Consider the following 24,450-nt stretch of genomic DNA (forward strand, 5'->3'; position numbering starts at 1 on the left):
TAAACTCTCAGATACTGAGTGTGTGTGTGCTCTGTTATGCAACTCCTGGAATGATATCTGGGGTTGTTGTGTCTGTCTGGGATGTTTCACCACTGTGGACTCGTGTAAGCTGAAGTGCAGAAAGAAATGTCTGCATGGACTTTCCACTCTGTTGCCTCCTTATTGTGGGTTCAGTTTGTGTGGGAGCAATGTTTGTGATTTAATTACTTGGCTACATCTGAAAATTGACCGCATGAATTATACTTAAATTTTGCCTCTACATTCCAAAAACCCCTTTGACCTGGGAGCATTTTTGGCACATAGAATCATACAATTGTTAAGGCTGGAAAATACCTTTAAGATCATTGAGTCTAACTGCTACCTTACATTTTCAAATGTCTATTTCATTACACGATTTCTTTGTATCAAATGTTTGTTTCATTGCATTATGTGTCAATGTGATTTTTATTACATCTATGTAATTGTCTGTTTCATTACAAGATTTCTTCCAAGCTTCTCCTTTACATTTCATGCATTTGTTTCTTTTTCGACAAAGCAACCCTTTTGCTGCTGAGGTTTATGAGGTAGTTAAATAGGATTATCCCTGTTTTAAAAGAGGAAAATTGAGGCATAAAAATTTATTTGCCCATGATCTTATGAGAAGTCTGAGCTCCAGGAGAAACACCAACTTTGTCCTAATTATTTTCAAGCCAATGTTCTACCTGTAGACCACTTCTGCCTCTTTCCTGGTATTTTCCATGATCCTTAGGAAACATTTCTGAGCATGCTTTTTGGCAGCTAATGTATGTTTGCAATGTGAGAAGCAATAATTTTCTAAAAGGGACCACGGAATAATATTGTAATAAGAAAAAGGCAGTAGTATTTAGGATATTTAGGTTTCATGTCTCCTAACAGGTCAGGTTGTGCCCGCTGGTTATTTTATGCCACAGTCTTTTATCCAAAGATAAGCACGTTCTTTTGTGGAAACTGAAATTCATTTCACCTTCATTTTAATAGAAGGTGGAGGGGCAGCAAGTAAAATTAAAGAACCAGAAGGAAGAAAAACAAATTTGAAGCATTTATTTTGGAGAGTTTTCACACAGCTTCCTTTTAATCCCTGATTAACAGATAAAAGAAGATACACTGAGACACAGCTCTAGTACTAAACCCTTTGATAACAGAATTACAATGTCTTTACTGTACAGGCTTAGTTGATTTGTCTGCATCATCTTCTGCAGCACTGACTGCTAGGCAGCCAAAGGAGGGTGCCAAGGAGAAGCTGTTGTCCGTGTGGTGTCCAGGACAGGAGTTACATTTATCCCAGGAGCCATTACTGTCCATAATGCCTACTGCTGATTATCAAGGCTGGAGTTTCCCGTGCAAATAAAAATTGTCCTTGGATGAGCTGCTCCAAAGCAACGATAAATGTCATTGGTTCACTATTGAGCTTAAAAGGAAAGCAGTGAAAAAAATCATTGTAGAGTTTATCAGAACGAAAATGAATATATCTTACATTTGTACAGTGTCCCCTTTCAGCCGTGTCTGAGGATGGAGGAGTGGCTTTGCTCTCTTCTAGATCAGCCTTTCCATGGGTGGTGGCTGCACCATGTTCCACATCTCCACTCGGGAGCCTTCCTTCTCCTGGTGGCTGGGGCTGTAGGTGCCCTGTGTGGCCCTTTTGTTGGCAGTGACAGCAGAGGCCACCATGGCCACGGACAGCACCAGCAGCAGGGCCAGCGTCACCGAGCCGATGGCCGTGAACACGCTGGAGAGCAGGTCAGCTGCCAGCTGCAGGGTGAAATAACAACTGCAGTGAAATTGCTGCAGGGTGAAATAACAACTGCAGTGAAATTGCTGCAGGGGTGAAATAACAACTGCAGTGAAATTGCTGCAGGCTGAAATAACAACTGCAGTGAAATTGCTGCAGGGTGAAATAACAACTGCAGTGAAATTGCTGCAGGCTGAAATAACAACTGCAGTGAAATTGCTGCAGGCTGAAATAACAACTGCAGTGACATCGCTGCAGGCTGAAATAACAACTGCAGTGAAATTGCTGCAGGCTGAAATAATAGCTGCAGTGAAATTGCTGCAGGCTGAAATAACAACTGCAGTGAAATTGCTGCAGGGTGAAATAACAACTGCAGTGAAATTGCTGCAGGCTGAAATAACTGCAGTGAAATTGCTGCAGGCTGAAATAACAACTGCAGTGAAATTGCTGCAGGGGTGAAATAACAACTGCAGTGAAATTGCTGCAGGGTGAAATAACAACTGCAGTGACATTGCTGCAGGCTGAAATAACAATTGCAGTGAAATTGCTGCAGGGGTGAAATAACAACTGCAGTGACATTGCTGCAGGCTGAAATAACAACTGCAGTGAAATTGCTGCAGGGGTGGGAATAACTGCAGTGACATTGCTACCAGGAGCAGAGTGAGACACACTGGGGCTACCCCAGGAGGAAAACAGAATCCATTCTATGAACAGGGCTCTACATGGGTGAGTTACTGCTCAAGCACCATTTATTGTAGGTCACTACATGAACCCCTCCAGTTTGTTCCTTGGACTCCTCAGAACGTGACTGGATGCTTAGAGTTCAAAGCAGATGAATTTCATGCAAGGACCCGTTTCTTTGACAGCTTCCTTACCTTGAAAATAACCTGCAAGTTAATATGTCTTTGGGCTGCAGTAGTAATTCAGCAATTATTTAATCACTTCAATAAAAATTCATTATTCCTAGTTTGCTTGTGAGCACACTATTGCTGGTCTTTGCTACTGCAAGTTAAACATGAGCTAATTTGGACATATTTTGAGTTACATTTCTGTTTATCTTGCTGGAGGAGTGAAATTTATATTAAAAAGTATGTAAATATAAATTTTGCTTAGTAAACTTTTATATCAGCATGTTTGCATGAAATAAGCATATAGAGGCTGCACAAGAGTGCATAATCAGTATATTTTCACAAGCAAGTTTTAAAATATTCATGCAGCTCTTCCACATACAGAATTCACAGGTTCATCTACAGAAACATAAGCAACACAGTAAAGGATGAATGTAAGGATGCTCTGATATTTATTTTTTTCAGTTTTCATGTGGCAGTGGGAAATGTAATAATGTCAGAAGGCAGAGTGCACACAAACCAATCTGTCAGCTGAAAAGCTTCAGACCAGAGAAATTTTGTGTTTGGTAGGTGAATGTTTTGCACACATCTGTGTAAGCACTTTCATGTGTAAAAAATGCTTATGGTGAGGGGAGCAATGAAGTGATGTGGTTAGTGTGGAAAATGGTCACTATGGACAGAATGACCCTAGCAGGAATTGAACTTCTGGGCAGATTCTGCCATCCATCATCTTGTGATTTGTATTACAAGTGACAGCTGAACTGCCCGAGATGAACACGCGCTTGAGGCTGAACTTTCAAATCCCCAAATATTTAGAAACAGAAAACAGCAGGTCAGAGCTTGTTTCCCAGTTAGATGCTCTATGTTGCAGGGTATTTTAGTGAGCTGCTTACTCCTCATTTCTCAGGAAGGGCAGTCCCAGGCCAGAGCACGAGGATGGTTTTGCACTCAGCGATGGATGCTCTGGATGTGGATGCTCTGTGTGTGCATCCCCTGCACTCCTGCCTTTGCCAGAGAGCAACAATGCCAGAGGGAGAATGTTAGAACAATCCTCCTCTCTCCAATTCCACACTGATGTAAAAGGTCCTGCTATAATAGTAAAAGCAAGTTTGGCTCAGGGATTCTCTCCAGGGGATAAATGATCGACTAGGATATTTTCCTCTGTCCTTGATAGCTAAATATATGGTCCCTGTGATTTTAAATACATTTTTCCCAATAAAAATAATATAATGCAGGTGTCAGACCAAATGACTACTGCTCTAAAACAAGGTGGCATGAAGCATGTTGGTCTATTAAATTGTATTGGATTGGGAAGGTTATTTCATCTTTGGATGGTGTTACAGACATATTTGAGATCCTAGTTTTGCTCTATACTCTGTTGGACTATATGACCTTTGTTCCTCTTGTCTCAGAGGCAGAAGATTTTTAATGGAATTTTTGTTCTCAGAAGGTCTCTTTTATTTTCATTGCCTGCTCTGGGAAAATAAGGACTAAGATAGTCCAGGTTAACTCTGATCCTGGGGTTGAGCAGGCCATGTGCAAGAGAAATTCACTACCACAGGCAAATGGATGGTATGGCCTCACCTCTGGTATGTGCAATTTCTGAATTCAGTCTCCAGTTTTCCAGTCCATACTCTTTCCATTCCTGTTGCAAGCATGTCTCCCTGTATCTTTTCATTTATGATAACCTTCAAATTAATTTGGTTTCTTAAAGAAGAACTTTTTGCAAAGAATTGAGGTGATGAAAAAGCTTGTAACTTGCTAAAACAGAGTCACACATCTAAATGTCATTCTCAAATAAAAATCATCCTAACAGGGATTTTTTAAATTTTGCAATAGTTACTTATTAGAGAAACCTTACCCATCCTGAGCCAATATGTAAAAGAAGTTACCCCACTGATTAATATCTGGAGAGCTAGGGGTTTACCATGTTCAGATGCATAAGCTAACTTTATGTCTATATTACTTCTAATTTCTAAATGTGAAAAAAGGCCTTTACTTCATCTTTTAAGGTGGATTCTATTGATCAAAACCCTCTGATGTTCCTGTCTCCTGGTTTATCAGCCCACAGCTCCCTGCCAAAGTTTCCAATATGAGGCACCCCCTTAGCAGTTGTACTGAACTGGTAACAAGAGTTGCCAGAAGGCTCTGCAGTCTGGTCCCATCAAAATCAACTGCTTCTTTAGTAATTAATGGCTGAATTGTTAAATTAATTTGAAAATCAGCTGGCTGATCTGGGAAAAAAAATCTGAAAAGCTCTGTCCCCTGTCACCTCAGAGTCTGTTCACTGCGTGTTTGGTGATGATGATAGACTGAAATAATTGTAACTGGTGATTCCAAAAATAAAAGAATTGAGCAGCATTTTTAGTAACATTAGTGCTGCTGAAACAGGGGAGAGGAGGTTTTCTGTCACTGTCCATACTGTGTACTTTGCATAATGGAAGGGAGTGGTCACTGAAAATGCAGTTTGAAATTGAAGGTCCCATATGAGCGTTTCAGGCTTTTCTGGCAGGTCCTTGCTGGTGCTTCCACCATGGAAGGGTCTGGGCTGTGAAGCTCTGGGATGTTTCAAATTGCCCTGGGGCTGCTCCTCTCAGTGCTCCATCCATGTCTCAGACCCCTGGCCGTGGGTCTGGGGCATCCTGAGGGACTAGACCAGCACACTCTAATGTCACTTCTCAGCTTCATGTCACAATTCCCTTCCCTACAGCAGCTGGTTAATCCTGGCCATGAGCTGAGTGCTTGGGAGGGGGCAATACACAGATTTGTGGTGTGTTTGTTGCAGGGTACCAAGCAAGAGATGATCTTTGGCCTAGAGCTTTGAAAGCAGAAGAGGAAAGCTCTGGAAAGGAATGGACAGAGCAAGACAAACTTCATTTTGTCTTGGCACAAAAAAACCCACCACAGGACACCTGGAAGCTTGTGAAGAGGAACAAGTTCTTGAATTTTTTTGCTGGAAACCTTTGTTATTAGGGAAGTCTATGAGACACCCCCTACCCCCATACATTGTGATTGTCTTTCAGAAATAATTCTTGCTGGCAAATAACACATGGTGATCACAGCTATTTCTGAACATAACTTCAGAAGTGCTTATGAATAACTAAATATATGCAAGGTAAATGAAGGGGGGTTAATTAACTGGCTGGGCAATACCTTAGAGATTCTCTTTGCAGTTTGAGGCTGGACTGAAAGGCCCCCTGAGGCCAACCTGAATTATCTTATGAGCCTGTTTAGAAGGTATTTGGTCACAGAACAGTTTTAAGAGCCTCTCGTATAGAGGAACTGCCATTAAAAGCTGCATCGTTGGTGGTAATGGATACTGATGGCAAGATGATACCAACAAAATGAGGTTTGCTACCATTGGAAGGCTATCTGGTTTTTTTTTTTTAGGATGTTCTGTTTATTGGATGTCAGCTGGAGCAAGATAAGTTTATCTTGGCAATTTTTTTAAAAAATGAAAGAAAAAACATGGTTGAATTTAGTTTTCATGTAGAGGATGGTTTCATCTGCAAAGACAGAAAATGCAGGCAAAAAATTTCATCTTTTTCTAAAATCAAGTCTTTGGGCTTTTCACCAGTGGTTTCACATAAAAATGATTATTTTTTTCTAGGGTTATTTTAATTGTTAGATTTAAATTATTTAGAATATTTAGATTGCATAAAATAAATCATTGAATGGAGTGACATTTCTTTATAGCTCTGGGTTTTGCTTTTCATTTGGTTATGGAAACAGATTTATTATTCTGCTTTGGTTCCTTGATCTGTTTTTTGAATAAGAAGGGTCCATTTCAGATGTCAGAGCTCAGAGGCATTTATCAACCCAGTGTGTTTGCTTATCTTTAAATGCTTGTTTTATAAGAGGGAACATCAGGGATTTGCTGTAGTGAAATTTCCACGTGTGCCAAGTGTCAAAGGTGGGTGGGACAGCACGAGGGAGCCCAGCCAAGTGCCCAGGGGCTGCTCCTGCAGTGTTTTCCATCAGCACGGCTGAGCTGAGCCGAGCTGAGCTGAGGCTGCCTGGTGTCCCACAGGGATGGGTGGTGTGGCCATGGGTACCAGGGCTGAGCAGACCAGCAGGGAGGAGGAGGATGCAGCGTGGTGGGAGAGAGGCAGCAGTGCTTCCTCGGGGTGCTGCTGCCTGGGCTGGCTGTGGGATGTGTTCTCTGGAGGGGTCTGTGGGGTGTGGGAGGTGGGACCTGCTCTGTTCCCTGTGCTGGGCACCAAGGATTAACCCACCTTCCTTCAGCACTCAGAACGTGCCTGGCTCTGGATGTGTCTGAGACAGAGACATCACCACAGCCTTTACAACACAGGCACTGACAAACCCCAGAGACTTCCCTTCCCTGCCACGTGTGGGGCTGGCTGGGAATTCTGCAGCTGCTCCTGTGCCACTGGAGCTTCTGCCAGCCAAGTCTCTGGATTCTGAGTCCTGACACAGCTCCCAAGGTTATCAATTCATTCTGGTGAGAACATCTGATCCCTGCCTCCAAATCCAAACCATTTGCTGTGCTAATGATTGGCTTGAGGAGTCCTAATCCATGTCAGAATTACTTTGGAAGGTTTGGGGGCATATGGGGATAACAGTGAGCAGGCAAAGAAAAGCCATTTACTTGATTAAAGGCCCATAGATGTGCTGAGTTTATTTCATAGAGGATTTACAGCCATCTTATTGGAAATTTTTTCTCTTACAGACTGAATTCAAATAAGAATTTGTGTAGTTCAGGGAGAAAATCCAGTCAGGCACACACAGACCTGTTATCATGAGATGCATTGATAACCCCAGCCTGTGAGATTATAGTTTATTTTCAACAGCAAGAAAGTGGCCATAAATCTATAGACTGACTTTGTCCTAATAGAAGTATATTAAATGAGTGGCACATTAAGTCCCTTTCTCTGTGATTTTCTTTTTTCACCCTTGCAAACTGTGACCTATTGCTCTCCCTCAAATCACCTGCAAAATGTTGCTGCTCTGTTTGTGCTAAAGACCTCCACCATGTCCCAAGAGCTGTTGGGCTGTTGAGTTCAAGTAGTAGTAGTAATAATAATAATAATCTGTTTGAGACTCATTTAAGGAGCACAGATTCATGTCAAGCCAAACACTGCACAGGCCACTGGAAAAAGCAAACTATTTTAAAGATTTTTATAAATATCACCTATTTTCTATTTTCTTTAACTGCTTTATCCTTTAATGGTTTATCCTGGTTTCCTGCTTCATGCTGTTGTCCATTGGGCACTGATCTTTCACTGTGTCTATGCACATTTATTTTTCAGGTCCTTGCATAGTTTACTCCTTGCTGCTTTGGTGCCTGAGGCAGCAAAGGAGGCAGCACTTAGTGCACTTTAGCTGATTTTCCACTGTTTACCATCAGTGAGACCACCAGCTCCTTTTCCTTCTGCATACCTCAGAACTCTTCAGTTCATCTTGTGGGCTTCAAAAGTGGCAGTCACATTGTATAGACATTCCTCCTGTCCCCTGAAGAGATTCCTGAAAGGTGCAGTATTTGCTGTGCTGAAAACCTTATGCCTAACAAGTTTCAGGATTATCTGGTAAGAAAAGTGAATTCTCTCAGATGGAGAAACAGAAAGCAAGAGTTCAAAACAGATGTAGGAAGACTGCTGCAGGGTTTTCTCTAGCTTTGCTTCCTTTATGAGTAAGAAAAAGGACTGTTTGTAGGACCAGATTCAGCTGTGGAGCCGTGGACCCCTGAGGAAGATCCCAGTGGGCTGCAGGTGTGGCTGCTGGCCCCTGCAGTCAGCCAGCCCAGAGCTCCAGCTCAGGGGTCCTGGAGGTGCCACAGCACAGCTCTGCTGCCTTCTGTGGGCAAGGCAACACCCCCAGGTGGCATCGCTGCTGTTTCCTCCACATCTTGGGAACTTCTCTTGCTGACCCCCTGTCCTGTTGTCCCTCACCTCCCTCTGTAGCCCTCTGAAAATATCTCTGAATGACATGAAGAGCTGTAGATCATCTTGAATTTCCAGCAGTGCTGTTGCTGTTCCTGCCATCTGAGTTATTTTCCTGATAGCTGCAGGGAAATACAATCCCACTGCCTGGAGGGTCTGAATGAGACTTTGAGTCCTGTGGACATTGCTGAAGAAAAAACTTAGGTGACTGATTCTGATGTATGCACAATATCACAGTATTTAGGCAGTTCAAGAAAGATTTTAGGTAATCTGTTAGATTTCTTTTTTTGTTTTCTTGTGGGTGTTATTGTCTGAATATTTTCTTGAAATGCCTCTGAAGAAATTATGTTCACTACAACATCTTTATAGTATATGCTTTTTTATATAATGTAGTTTGAATAGCTTGTCTTAGTTGACACCTGACAGTTTTAATTGATTTCTTCCTGAAAAATGTCAACTTTTAATTTTCTGACACTTCTTGAAATCAAGGAAAAAGCATAGAGAGAATTCATGTTAGCTGCTACAATGATAAATTGGTCATCTGGCTTGGCCAGTTATAGATCAGAAAAATACAATCTTTACCATGAAGGAAGAATTATATCTGTGGCAGTCTGTGAGAAAATGAAGAAGATGAAGATGATTGAAGTCTAGGATTTAGCTGAGCTTGCAGAGAAAGCACCTCATTAAGAAATTCTGACAGCCTCCCTCCTGGCACGTGAAGTTGCACTGTTGTGACACTACAGAAGTTAATGAGGAAGTTTGTTCTAATTATAGAGGAGCAAGAAATTGGAGATTGGAGATGGAGCTCTCTGAAGCATTGCAACGAAATTGTTGTAAAGCAGACTTGAGTGAGAGAAGGGTGCTGCTCACATTAGTCTTGATCACCCAGACCACCTCCTCCCCACACTGGGCTGCAGGACCATTCCCAGATCACTTCAAACAGGGCTGTGTTTAAATCAGAACCATTTGCCCCCTCCTCAGTGCTGGCACAATATGTGGCAATATGTGTCAGTATTGGCCTCTTTCCAGCTCAAAAGGCTCACTTTTAGGAATTAACCTTTAGAGAACAGGCTTCCTACAGTAGCTATAATTTCTTTAACTACTCGTGGTATTGATATTTGGTTTATATTAACTGTTTAATGCAAGCAGACATGAAAACAAAGGAGTTTAGTACATCTGGGACGGTCTGTCTTAGGCAGAAGGAACAATAGTCCTGATTTTGGCCACCACACCATACATGAGCTCAGCCATGGACCCAAAAGAGCCAGAAGTACATAAGCAGCCCCTTAAAATCTGCATCAGATGTTTTGCTGGATCAGTATCTCACAGACTGTTGAATGCCTTTTAGGCAGCAGAGTGTTGGTAGCACAGAGAGAAGTGATTTGGGTTGCAGTTTGGGAGGGCAGCTCTCATTAAGCTGTGGGCTTTGAGAAGGCTCCTTGATAGTGCTTCTGCAGCAACTGCCAGTGCTAATTTTGTAAGTGCTCCAGCTCTTTTTAAGATCATCTGAGTGGCGCAGCACAGATTAAATGTGCAGTTCCAATGTGTTGTTATGAGATGTCTTTTAAAATTCTATCGACAGCCTCTGGTGTAGGAACTTCACCATCTGCTGCAATCTGAAAGGATAAAATCTATAGCTGGTGCAAATCCAGGCAAACCATGCTGAGGAGGAGTTTGTCCCATAGCTGCTATATCACAGACTAGACAAATGTTTTAGTAAAGGTGTCAGTCTCTGGGGTGCAACATCCTTTTCCAGTTTGGGAAATGCTTTGGGGCATCATACAGAATTATTTTTGTGCATGGCTGCCAGCACAGTGTATCAGGTGGTGTTTCTTCACAGGGGATAAGTGCTTTGCAGCTCTGAGACAGCAGAATCTGTATGAGTACATCTTGGTGGAGGATAAAAGCCTCATCAGACAAGCATCTTGCAGGAAGAAATGGGAGATATTTAAACTCAAGACTATCACTGAAAACATTGACTTTCTGTTTTTCCCTGCACGTGGCCAGGTTGAGTTTACTGCATCCCTGTAGCTGCCACAGTAGGAATGGCACCTGAAGAGGGATTTGGCCTTTTGGCCTTTTGAGGAAGTCTGCTGTTATGGGAGAGTGAAGTGGGTGTGAAGGGGTCAGTAGGTTAAACCCCCAAGCAGGAGAAGAATAAGAAAATATGCTACAGTGCTGAAGATGAGGACAGGAGAGTTTCCAAGGAAAAGAGATGGAGAAAGGTTCAGTAGACAGAGTGAAATAGGTAAAATGATGAGAAAGAAGAATGCATTTCAAAAGTGCTTTCTTCATTGGTTGCAAAGTTGTTGGTCAGACCAGCAGGATGTGCAGGATAATGTTGTGACACTCAAGATGGGGCTGATGGTAATGACAGCATTTGGAGAAGAGAATGGGGCAGGAAAGGGTAATGTAGGCTATCAAAAGCTAAGTCAAGGAAGCCACTAAACCATTCCTACTGCAAACTTCTGCTTTTCTTATTTTTATCATGAATATTTTATCTTGTCTAGATTTCAATCTCTTCTGTACAGGGAAAAAATAAAACAAAAGAGATTTTGCTGAGGTATTTGCAATGTGGAAGTTCTGTCTGAGTGAATACCTGCTTGTTTCTCCTCATTAGCATATTTCCTTGCACATTGCTTTCACCAGACATGATTCGACTGTATCAGGAATTATCAGTCTCAATTAACTTTAATGGAGCTGCACAACCTGACTTGTGCTCAACGTGGAGTTTCTCAAAACTCCACTTTTCAGCACACGACAGTTGAGGTTAAAGATTTCCTTCTTAATCAGTGATGTTAGTGGTGGGTGTTCTTTGATTTTGGTGATCAGGGCTTTGAGAGCAGCCCCAAGGACCCATCAAAGCCCAGCATCACAAAGGGTGCAGTTCCCTCCTGTGGGCCGGGTCCCTGCCTGTGACCATGGGCAGCAGGCTCTGCTCCTCTTGCCCCAGGTCCTGGTTCTCCTGTGCAGGTGCTGAAACTGAGAGCCCTGGGAATGAGAAACTGCTCTGTCCAGTGGTGCATTATAAACAGGTGGGTCAGCAGTGCATGGCATAGCACAGTCACAATTCCTGTCCAGCTTTGTATCTGCCAGACACTCTCCATCCCTGCTTCTCTGCTAACAACCAAAGCCAACGCTCTCAAAACTGTTCCATGAAATTCCTCCCCGTTCTTGGTGCTGGGCTCCTGCAAACCAGCCATGTGTTGCTACCTCGCGTTAATAGGATGCTGTCAAGTGGTGATGAAGTAAGGAGCGCTGTGACTGTTTCACACTGTCAGACAGCAAGGTATCGAGTCAGCAGCCAGCCTTTGCTGGGAGCAGCACTTCGATTGCAGCCATCTCCTGCTTCCAACTGTAAATATTAATAGTTTAAGATAGACCTTTACTGGCTACATAATACTTGCCTTAGCACGCTACGTGACACTGGCACGTTACTTTGCTAATTATATTCCTCGATAAAAACTTTCAGTGTGTTTTTATCCCACTGGCTGCTTTTTTTTTGGGTTTTGAGTAGAAAGTTGATTTGAGACAACAAAAATCATTACGGTTTAGCTTCAGGAGAGATTTTGGAAGAGGTGTATGTAGGTAAAATATAAACAAAAAAATCTAAAAACTGTTACATTAATAATTATTCACACTTGATTTAGACCTTTCATTTGTTAGCAGAGTTATTTTTTACCTTTTTTTAAAGTGTGCTTTCGTTTCATTGATAGAATTGTGTGAGTCTCTGAATCTCACCACTGTCCTCAGGGATTCTTGGTTCAAGTACTGCATACCTAATATAGGATCTATCATTGTATCAATGTAATAATATCTTTGTATAAATATTGCTGGCATTCAACAGGTTTGCATCTGAATGTGAGCTGGATGAAGCCAACTCTGATAATTGCTTTTTGGGTATCTGCTGAAGATGCAAATGTTTTAGAAAGTCTCTTTCTGTGTTATAGCCAGCACAGCACATGAGAGAAAGGTCTGAAAATGCAGTAGAAATTTCTTGTAAGTTTCTACTCCATGCTTTTACCTTACTGCCACCTAAAGATAACTAACAGAAAATACATTGTTCTTCAGATTAGAGAGTTTTATCCTGATATGCTGGGAAGGAATGGCAACCCTATCAGTGTCCTTCTTTTATGAAGAATTCCTACACTTCCAGATTTTCTTGAAGATCATCCTTCTTGGAAATTGGAAAAGAATCTGCTGACTGAGCTCACTGAATTTACTTCTGGTCCTCCAAGGCAAGGTGTCCTGACTCTGAGGCCAACTCACCCTGTACCTGGCCAGGTATGTTTGACTTAGATGATTAACTCAGATCTCTTCAATGCAGGCTGAGAACAGCATTTTCTGCAGTGCAGGGGGTCAGGTCACCTTTGTCTGTAGGTGTGAGGCATTTCTGACACCTGTCTCACATATGAGAGTGTCTGCTGTCACACAGGCAGCCCGAGGGGCTCCTCCTCCTCAGCACCATCCCTGGTGCCCTGTGTCTTATACAGCAGTTTCCAGTTTGCAGAATGCCTTTAAAGCAGCCTTTGGTCCCAGAGGGGAACTGAGGCATGAAATAAAAACACAATTAGCCCATGTCCAGTTAGGCAGCCCATGCTGGAGATGGTGATGGAGTTTAATCTCTTCCCTCTGCCTAAGCTCTGCCTGTCAGCCAGAGCAGGGCAGCCCAGCCCAGCCCAGCTCTAGCACTGCCCCTGGCAGTGGCACTGGCCACGTCTGGCCCTCCAGGCTCTGCCTTGCTGGCAATTTGCACAATTGCTGGTGCAGTGATGCAGAAAGCCCTGAGCAAGAGAGCTTGGGCCTGACAGCTGCTCTTTTATGGACCTGTTGCCATCAGACATTTTTACACTACGACATTTGTTTTTGGAGGAAAGTATGGCATTCTCTGTTGTTTAAACTGCAATATTGCATTTACACTGGTAATAAATCCCTCATATGTGCCTGCTATGGGTTTACAGTCTGCATTTAGACTAAACTCACATTTCCACCTCAACTGACCTGCTGTTATTTATTGGCTGAGCACCAGGACAGATGCTCCTTCCCAGGAAGGCCAGGCAGTGACTCCTCTCAGGCAAATACCCTTGAGTGCAGTCCTCACTCCTCTGTTCCTGAGGCTCAACTCCCTGCCCTGTGGGACAATTACAGATTCAAGCCTGCTTTGGTTTTATCTATTTTCAGATATTGGAAGGATCTGGCTCCACCAGCCTCATCACTGATAGCTGCCTCAAACCAGTGATGAACCATTTTGTTGAAGTACCTGGCTGTTGCAGTGTTTGGAGATTGTGACAGAGGATAAACAAAGTTCCACTCTGAAGTCTCACACACCTGACACTTTTCTTGCTGGCTATCTATATTTTTCATACCACAAATAAGGCATTTAATTCAACTAAAGATATGATCAGTGATTACCAAAATGCTTTTTTGTATGGCTCTGTTACTCCTCTGATTGATACTTGCATCCTTCCTTAAAATATTCCCAAACTCATATGTATTAGCAAAGTAATCAGAAAATCTGACAAATTATATATATTTTACAGAAGTTTCATACATTAGTTTTTTTCTCCTAAAAGAATACTTCTGCTTCCTCCTTCATCAGTGGTTTTGGGAGGGGATGGAAATAAATGATCAGAAGTTAGGAATCTTTGACTCAAAACTTTCTGGAAGTGAAATAAGTTGTTTCAGGTCTCTGGGTCCAGGCCAGTTGCAGTCTGAGCAGCCTGAGTGCTCCTCCAAGGCAGAGTGGGTAGCTGAGACTGAATGAAAATTTAACTTTCCTGCCTACCCCATCTAGAGAACTTCACAGTTTTGGAGATTATTGCTTAGCAGCAGGTTCTACCAATAATGCTTTAGTAGTTTTAAAGTGTTTAAAGCATCCTGGGGTAGGCTGTGGTCTCTCTCTCTCTGTCCAGTTCCTAGTGAAGAAGAAGATAATAACACTTGGGTACCTTACAGAGGTGCCCCAAGCACTCACTTGAAATAATGGAGTAATTTTTCCTGTATTCAGATACAGCCCCAGGTGTTCAGTGCTGTCCCCATCTGTTTTACAAATCCATTTAACTTATGATTTTCCTTATTTGTGTCCTGTCCCTTTGGAGGTAAGAAGAGGACAGCTTGTGATGTTACCAGTGCTTCCCCAGACAGAGAAATACTTCCATTTATTCCTGTAATGGATAAATTAGACCCCAAAGTATTAATGTGTTTGAGAATCCCCAGAATCCCTACCCTACCATTTCACAGAGACCACCAACAATCAAAGCTGTCTCCACTGGTGCAAAATCTGTTCACTCTAAATAATTGCAAAGATTTGTAAAGCTGCTGATTTCCTTGTCCTTTGAATTACAGCAGTATCACATTTTTTATTTCCATGCTCTTATTTTTTTGGAAAACCAAATAATTTGTTCTACCAAATATGATTTGAATAAATTTAAGGCCTTTTGTGTTTGCTGCACATTTAGATTGGTAGAATATTCTGATATCTGTGTAACAAGCTCTGCCTCTCATTTAAACGGTTCTCTGTATCAAAGTAGATAAATGTTCCTGATCATTGGAAACCAAAAGATTTTTCATATTCTCAAGAACAGGAATTATTTTTATTCCTTTTCAGTGGAGTAACATTCCATAAGCCTATTAAAGTGTGTAATTTTTTTCAGATGTTATTAGGAATAGAGTTTCATATCAAGAACTGAAAAAAATAGGAGAGAACATTAGGTCTCATGAAGCATATAAGGAAAAAAAAAGACAAAATTTAGTATCTGAACAATGCAGGCATGGAGTGCATGAATGTGTTATAAAGTGAGCAATGACTCAAGTAAATACCCATGTGATGTGGATGTGGGTCCACAGGGAAAACATCAGAAGGTGAGAATAGGGAAGACAATGCCATTGCAACAGAAAGGATGGTGTACAGACAAAATGTGTTAGTGTGAACACTGAAGTGTTATGTGAACACCGTGCTTGAGCTCATTCCTGTACTGCAGAGTGTTATGCTGTCATGTGTCATCTGGGCTCCCTTTTCTGCTTATATTTACCATGCACATTAAATATTCAACTGCTTTTCACTGATGCATGCAGTAATCCTGGACTTGTGAAAAGCTTCCTTGTCTTTCTCAGCTAGGACAAATTCAATAACCTTATTGTCTTTGCATCCTAATATTTTTGTACCTTATGTTGTGACACACATTAAATGTGCTTCATGCAATATCCTCTTAGAAGTTTTAGTTAAATCCTGTGTTTTGCATGCAGACTAATACAAAATAGCAAAGGGTATTAAGGCTTTATTCTGCTCCGAAAAACAACTGCAAAAATGACATTGTGACATTTCCAATGACTTTCAGAGCAGAGCTGCTTATTTTATAAATCTAAATATGTTTCTTCTTACCCCACATTCGACCTGGCACTGGAATAAAGCTGAGCCCTCTCTAGCTCCTACCATCAATGGTAACTATTCTGCCATGGTGTGTGATCTGCAGCCACACAAATGATGTGAAAACAAATACATTCCAGCCTTTTCCCAGCTCAGTTATGCTGATTCTGCCGGGCTAATAAAAGTCTACTTCAGTCATTTAAATAATCTAAATTAAATTCAGTAGCCTACCATCAGACTGTAACAAGTTTACCTGTGCTGTACAGTTGTCTTGATGAGGGTTTTCTCAAACCTAGGAAGGTACTACAGAGAGTAAATCAGAAGTGCCAGGAAATGCCCTTTATGCTTCCAGCAGCAGCCCTGCAGGATGAGTTACACAGCCCAGAGTGTTGATTTCCTTCCCACAGCCTGTTCCCTAAGCCTTGGCAGCTCAGGAGAGCTGAGAGGTCAGGGTTGGCTTCTGCTCACTGACAGCTCTGCTGACCCAGGGCTCGCTCCCAGCTTGGAGTGCCAGCAGGAATGTCATGGCCCTGTGGGTGCTGCAAGCTGAGGGATCTGTTCTGAACAGGGATTCAGTCCTCTCTCCACTGGTCCCCAAGCACTGCTGGGGTCAGTATGATGTTAGAACACGCTAGTGAGTGGTTTTAAACCCCTCTGATTTCCTGAGGCTGTAGCATTTGAGGCACTTCACCCGCAGTGGAAATAGGGACAGGGCACTTCAGAGAATGGTGTCATTCTGGAAATGTCACACTGTCCAGTTTTAGTCTTTTTCAACAGGCTGCAAGGGCTATGGAGAAGACAGAAGTCCCAGCAGGTACAAATGTGCTCCCCATTAAGGCACCAGCCTGATGCTCCCAGGAGCTTGGGCTGCTCTGTGCCCATCCCAGGAGAGCCTGGAGCTGCCCCACGCTGGGGGGACCCTCTGCTCCCTCCCTGCAGGCTGTGACAGCTGCTATAAGCTTTTCACTGACCTGGGGCACCCTCAGCTCGTGCTGTGGGCAAGCAGCAGGTGAGTGGCCTGTCTGAAACTTAGGCTGGCAGCACTTATGTTCAGTGGACTTACCCAGCTAACAAGTCAACTTGTTCATTTTACCACACTCCTGAGGCTGGCAGCTGAAAATCATTGCCTTAGTGTTCTCAGCACTGGGCATTCAGTCTTAGGGTAAGAATAAAAATTATCATATTGCCTTAAAATATATTTTAATAAGAATTTTTATTACTTTTTTTAAAAAATTATGTTTTATTTTTGTTCCTCTATTGCTCTCAAGGTCTTCTCTTGGGAGGTCTAGCAATGTATCTGCTTATATGGAGGCTGAAATACGTCTATAGGGACAGAAATACCAGATATCTAAGGCAGAATTTTTCAGTTTGAAGGTGCTTCCAATATAGCTACCCAAATTTTCCAATTTTCCTATTTTTTCCAATATGTCTACCCTAATCTCACAAATTAAAAAAAAATCTAAAGTATGAAAGTGTCCTAACCATCTGCAGCAGGAAAGAGCATAAATCCAGGACAAGAACAAATCTATAGTGATGGTGAAGAGAACGAAGTGCTTTCAAAGTTTTGCAATCTCCAGACAGAAATTGATGGGAGTGCTGGCTTAGAACTGGTGCAGAGTGGAAGCTTCACCTGCATGGGCTGTAATTGCCACTAGATCAATCTATAGGCCTTAAAGTACTGTTGATATTTCTGTGCACAAGGTAGAGGTGTACAAGAGCAAGGCATACAGGTAAAGCCACCGTGAGATTGGGGGAAAACAGTCTGGTTGTTACATTCCTGGTGTCCGTGTCTTTTAGTCAAATGATAATTATCCATTAATAGCCTCATAAGTATGAATATGTAAATAGCTATGGAATGCATTATTCATGAATCACCAGGCATTAATTATTGTAATTAAGTATCATTTGCTATGTTCCTATTACTAACCCTTCCAGTTAATGAATACATTAGCTAATCACTGTAGAGCAGATTCAATCAAAATTCCCTGTGTCTGTGCTCTGGAAGCCTGAGAGAGTTTTATTGAATTTAGATTCAATATTGAACATATCCAACATGCTTATCAGTGTATTTTTAATGACATTAAGTGTGAATCATAACCTCCAGTGCATGATGCTTGTCCTTGTGCCCAGGAGGATGGAATGCTACCAGCTGGAAGAGAACGTGGAAGCAGCAGTGGTGCAGCACACGGCAGCAGCTCTGTGTACCAAGGAGAACTTTAACTCTGGGACATGAAATCCACCTCCACTTTCAAGTCTCATGTATATTCACATGTACAATGGGAGAGGGGGTGTGTTTTGTGAGAGAGCACTGTCCCAAAGGTGCTGCTGGTGATTTGTTCAAGGAACAATTTCAAAGCTCAGCTGGAGCTGTTTGGCAGCACCAGCAGGACACAGCCCTGGCAGGATGTGCCCCGGTCTAATGGGGCTCAGGGCACTCCTGAAACACACAACCCAACCCTGGCTTTTGTCTTTACTCCCTGGAGATCCATTTCAACTAAGAGTCATCTCAGTAACACAGAAAGAAGATTTGCTGCAGCTTTTATTTCATTGCCTTTTTAGGGTTATAATTCTTAGAACCAGGCCTTGTGGGTTTTGAAGTAGAAATTTTGAATAATTTATTGCAAACAAGAGTTTCATTATTTTTAGGGAGAATCACTAACTCAAGATATAAATATGTAAGTTCAAGTGCTGAAAGTTAATAGAAACAAGTAAAATGCCCTCTTGGCTGAACTTTTGGCTGTCAGGACAGAAAAAAATATTTGCAAAGAAAGAATGAAATCTTATTTCATCACTGTTAGTTTGAAGCAGATTTTTTTCCTATTTTTAGGTTCACTATTGTACTGTAGTCACATGCAGTGAGTGAATGATTATTGGATCTCGTTTCCTCAGTAATCTGGGAGTAAGGAAATCTAAATAAGCATACATCAAGGATATTTTCAAATTTACAAACACATGGGCTCTTTGTAGTTAAAATTGTCATAAGATAGGGCTGCAGAGAAGGCTCAGTCAGAGCCTGGTTTTTAAGGGCCAGAAATAAGAACAATGGTCAGCAAAGACAATCTCTCATTCCCTGGAGACACCTTCTCAGTGAAATATCCCTCCTGTATTTTCCAAACACTGAAAAATCTGCTTTCATTCATCCCACAGCTGATGCAAATCCCTTTGCTCTCCCTTCCAGTATATCCATCACTGCTGTCTTCCCCCTCTTTTCAGAAATCTTAATTCTGCCTGAAGCCCAAACACTGTTACTTCTCATTATCCAGCTTTATGAATGACAGTCACTGGCATCTGAAAAGCAGTTTGAGTCTCAGTATCATGGAGGGATCCTTTACAGATATTACCAACAAGGAGCATCACAAGTCATACCTCCAAAACTCATGATCTTGCTTTTTGACTTTCTTTAATTTACATGTCTTATATCCCTCCTCTAATTCTGAGTATGTCAAGATGATGATTTCCCAACCTCTTCTCAATGCCCAAATTAGTAGGAGTGTGTTTTGATATTTCATTCTTTTTTTAAAATAAATATTAATTTTCCACAAAAGTATGAACTCAGCAGGGAGTTTGTAGTCTTAATTTAAAAAAAAAACACAATTATCAAAAGATTTGAAGTACAATTGCAACACTGGAGTAGTATGAAGATCTTGCTATTGTATCTCAGTATTAAACATGAATAATGGCCTTTACACCCCCTTGAATTCTAAAAAATCCTAGCAGTTGGACGTTTTTACAAAAAAGTTAGTACTCAGTGTTATTACTCATCCAGCTCTTTTTTCATGTTTGCTTCTGTTTCCCTTTATTTGTCTGACACCCGCATCTCTTAAAAAAAACCCCTAAATCTGGAATTTGTTTATTTATTTTTTGACTTTTAGAATTAGAAATATCAAGTCTGCAGGACTGCAGCTGGGGTGGTTGGAGTGCCTGAGGAGCTTCAGTGGGAAGCACCTGCCTGACTCTGCCCTTCCAGAACTCCTGGAAAACTCTGGGCTGAAGCAGCCTTGGTTGGTGTGTGGTGTTCTGTGTTCAGAAAACATGGCACACTGAGAGCAAATGAACAGAGCCATTAGCAGGAAATGAGGAGCAGACATAGAGACAAAGGCAGAAGGTTTATTTGGTGTATAAAGGTAGGAGATTTATGTACACGTGCACAATGCAGTTGAGGATACAGAAGTACAAAGAGGAAGAGAGCAGCATTCCTGAGGCCAGGGGATGTTTCATGATGACAAGGCATTAGAGGAAGGAAAGAATTCAATTACAGGTGAGTGTTTTCAGTAAAAGAAAGAGTGAACTGATGCCCTGCTAATAGAGTTTAGATTAATAACTTGCATATTGCTGCAAATTCATATAAACCTGTCTTTAACATTGCATAAAGACTCATATCAAGTGTTTAGTATTGAATAGAAAGAGCCCTGGAATCTCTATACAAATGGATTATTTTTGTTTTCACATTTTGGATATAGGTCTAATGTCAGACATACTGTTATTGCATTTATTGTTTTCTACCTTTCTTCAGCATTAAGACCATGATGAAATTTTTCCTTAGTGTGTCCTGTAGTGCATATTCTATAACATACATAATGCTTCAATTTAGTTATGTGGAAACTGAACTAAACCCAGTGAGAAAATAAAACCAAACCAAACGTCATTATGTTCTTAATTATAGTTATTAAAAAAGAGGGTACAATTGTAAGAACAGCTTTGATTAGTGTCAGCTTTTTTTTAATTTGAATTTTTAAATTTTCCCAACATAAGATGTTTTTATTTTAAATTTCCCCACGAGAAAGCAATTTTCCAAAACTGTATTTTCATTGGAATATAAAAAATCCCAAATGCAGTCTGGTTTTGGTTTTTTCTCTTTGCCTGAGTTCTGTAATTTCCAGTATTACATGTGATTGCCAGTAAGAAAACTAAACCTATATCTGACAGTATATATAATTTTGTTTTTGACACTGCTACAATAATTTCATCTCCAATGCATTCCCATCTAGTGTTTAGTGATTGCTTATGAAGAGGAAATTATTTTTTTGCTGAATTTATATATATATCATATTAAATTACTTATAATTATTTTTAATAAGAGTTTAACAAAAACATTTCCCTAATCCCTTTTCAGGTATGATGAAGCCAGCAAAGAAATTATCCTTGTGTACAATTCTCATAGGTAAATATACTTTGCTTAATTTTCATACTAAGGCAGATGCTAGGAGCAGGAATAAGTGACAGGGATGAATCATAACTTTTTTTCACAAATGTGCAAAAGTTTGTTTCGTTTTTCTCCTCCCCCCTAAAACAGGAGTAGGGTTTTTAACTGCATGAATGTTGCTGAATTCTGTGCTGAATGGTACTCAGAAAAAAAACAGACTTGGGAGCATTTACAAAAGGTGGAAAGTAAAAAATAGTCTTGATTCACTGTCTGATCCTGATCCTTCTGTGGTAAAACACAAACTTTAACATTGTACTTAGACACATTTCAGGGTGTCCTAATGTCCCTGGAGATTTCCAGGGGAGATTTGCTTTTCCTGGATGCACCAGGTCCGACCTGCAGTGAGTTAGGGAGGGCTGATGAAGGAACAGGGTCAGGTTTGAAGAGGGGGAAACTGATGTCAATGATTTCAAGGACTCCTCCAAAAGAGAAGTTGTTCCCTCTGGAGTCAGAAAACCTCCCAGGATGGTGTGAGTCTTCCCTATAACTCTGCTACCTGCCATGTAGCTGAAACAAAACATCACCCTATACAGGCTTCTTCTTTCAAATCCTCTCTCAAGGGCACTATTCAAATGACTAAAAGAGATAGAGAATCTATGCAAATATAATAATGAATGTCCAAATAAGTTATTTCATCATTCATAAATAGTGTTTTTGTCTTAAAAATGGTTAAAAACCGAGAAAACTCCTCACTTTTTACAAATGTTTAGTATTTAGCAGTGAATTTCAGTTGTATCTACACTCTCAAAGGCAACTACAAAGATATTTTGCTATAATATTTTATGTTAAACCTCCTGAAACTCATAATTTTCAGGTCTCTTTTTTCATTATTTTTAGGATCCATGGACAACCAACTCAATTACCTTGCTTGCTTCTTAAGAAGGAAAAATCCCATCTGTTTTTTGTCTGATGACACTGATCTACTAATAAATAAAACAGATTTACTTAAAGTTATGGAAATCTTTGAACAAAGAACAAATCTGTGATTTTCAAACTGAGCCTTTCTTGAAAGGGGAAATGTTGGTGTAGATTAAGATGGTTGTATTTTATCTCAATATAGTACATTGGAGATGTAGAGGCTACTGGAGCAGAGGATCAGGATTAGTGATATCAGTGCAGGATTGACACTAATTCAGATGGATGTGGGAGTCTCCTCAGCATGTTGGCAATTGCTAATCCAAACCATTACCTAATTATCCAAAAATATCCTGCATGATTTCACAGGTGTCAGGCCAAAGGAACAGTATAATAAACATGGTGTGTGATGTAAAGATAGTGACCACCTGGAAGATTTAATTTAAGATTAGAACTATTGAGGGCAGTGAGTCTTTGCCAGTCGTTGCAGTAGGGCTTGAATGCCACCCTCAGTAATGTGACAATTGTGTTTCCTGTTATTTGTCCCACTGCCAGTGTCCACGTGGTGAAATGCTTCGGTGAAGGTGGGGTGAGCTCTTTAATATCTGCTAGCATTTGTTCTAAAACTAAATCAATTAACTAGACCAGGTCTGAAGCAATTCATAGAAAAACCATTCAAAGAAATATAAAACAAGTTTTAAAACTCTGATATTTGTATTGCTTTAGTCAAGGCATCTTCTGCTGCAGTAAAACACAAAAGTTTAAAGACTGCTCAATAGTCTTCCTGATCACCCCACTCGACTGCTGGCTCATCATCCATTCGGAGAATGAGATAGGAGAGAAGCTGAAAGAGATTCTGCCACAGGAGCAAAGAGACAAAAAAGGAGAGGTCGCTTACATCGATCTCGCAGCGGTCGCCGGCGAAGTTGACGTCGCACAGGCAGTGGAACTTGTTGAGGAGGTTCTGGCAGAGACCCCCGTTCAGACACGGGTCAGAGCTGCACTCATCAATGTCCTTCTCACACCTGCAGGAACACTGCAAACAGTCAGCCCCTCAACCAAACAGGCACATTTTGAATTCAGAACCTCTGTGGGGGGAGGGGGGGAGGAAGATGCTCTGGGGTGTATTTCCACACGTGTTTATGGTTTTATGAACTAGCTGATTAGCCCCACTCAAATCCTGAACTTCCTGGATGGTTTTCAAACACAGATAGTTAAGCAGGGAATTCCAGCTCTGGAAAGCACTTCATGGTTAATGGTGCTTAGCAAGGTGCAATGCAAGTTCTTGTATGATTTCAGAGCCAGCTCTGGTGCAAGTCCTGCTGACAGCTTGTTGTCCTTTTTCATTGTTCCAGGAAGCTGAGGGCACGGTTTCCTTCTCATTAATCTGGATATAAGTCAAACAAGGGTGTGTTGTTCCCAGCTGAGTGCTCCTGGAAATATTCACCTGCTTTTTGGGGGTTTGTTTAACCTTTTTATTTCTTCCCTCAATTTGGAATGCCCATAGATCCTAGAACAATTTCCTATCGAATCTCTCTGAGGTGGGCCCCAAAAAAAGGTAAGAATGGTGCAGGATGGGTTTCATAGGCCTTAGTATGAATCATTAAATCTTTTTGAGCTAATTCTAGTGATACAGGAAATTGGAGTTATAGTTTCCCAAGGCAGCCAGTGGAAGGATAATGAAGGATGTGCAAGATTGTCTGAAAACTACTGATTTGGTGATTTTCTGTTCTGACAATGTTCCCTTTTAATTCCCTGCTCCCTTTTATCAAATTATGCTAACAGTTAATCATATTTTTTCCAGGTAAAAATGCAGGTTTATACTTGGAAAATAATGTGAGAAATTCTCTCTGAATTATAAGGAATTGTTTTGTTCAATCATATTCATAACCAAGCAAGAAAATTTTAATCTTACATCAGAGAAGAGCATTTTTTATATTGAACATTTTACTCGACTAATCTAAACTTCTTTCAATAGCTTCCTTAAAGGTAAGTTATATTCATATGCTGTGAAGAGCTAAGTTATTTATCCAATGTATAAAAATTGTATAGCTATGAAATTACCTATGCAAATTGTTAAAAGGCCAAAAACCTCTCAAATCTTCCAGGGAATCAGGTACCTGAATCCAACTGAGTTTTAGGAACACTTGAAAACCTGACTCCCTCTATGTAATTTTGAAAGTTGCAGCCTGAATTAAATGACAAATTTGGTTTTGAGACAGAGCTTTATCTTCTTTTATGGAGATTAATCTTTACACATTTATCTTTCTGCCTGCTATTAAGTTCATTGGGCTTTTTTTTTAATGTGATCCCAAGTCAATTGAGTGGCATAGAATTTCTCTGTACTATGCACCAGTGGCTTTCTGAGAGCTGAAATATTGTCTTAAAGGAAAATGCCTGCTTTATCAGCCTAATACATATATATACAAAGGGGTTTAGTTTTAATTTTGTTATTAACAGATATATTTGAATTCGTTCTGAAAAAAAAAATTAGAAAAGAAGGGATGGAATGCTCTCGTTTGATCTAGTGA

At 40.9% G+C, this 24,450-nt stretch overlaps 1 protein-coding gene across 1 annotated transcript in view; it reads right to left on the reverse strand.

The window, feature by feature from the left end:
* Window positions 1-1,044: 1,044 nt before the first annotated feature.
* The window catches only part of CRB1 (crumbs cell polarity complex component 1), a 95,518-nt gene continuing 72,112 nt past the window's right edge, over window positions 1,045-24,450 (reverse strand). Inside the window, exons 11-12 of the mRNA XM_088170134.1 lie at window positions 22,818-22,944; window positions 1,045-1,767 (exon numbers count right to left, since the gene is read on the reverse strand). Of these exons, the coding sequence (XP_088026260.1) occupies window positions 1,552-1,767; window positions 22,818-22,944 (343 nt within the window). The 3' untranslated portion in view covers window positions 1,045-1,551. The remainder of the gene's footprint in view (window positions 1,768-22,817; window positions 22,945-24,450) is intronic.

The sequence above is a fragment of the Sturnus vulgaris genome, chromosome 9 (genome assembly GCF_052056855.1).
Source record: "Sturnus vulgaris isolate bStuVul1 chromosome 9, bStuVul1.hap1, whole genome shotgun sequence".
Classification (NCBI taxonomy): Eukaryota; Metazoa; Chordata; class Aves; order Passeriformes; family Sturnidae; genus Sturnus; species Sturnus vulgaris.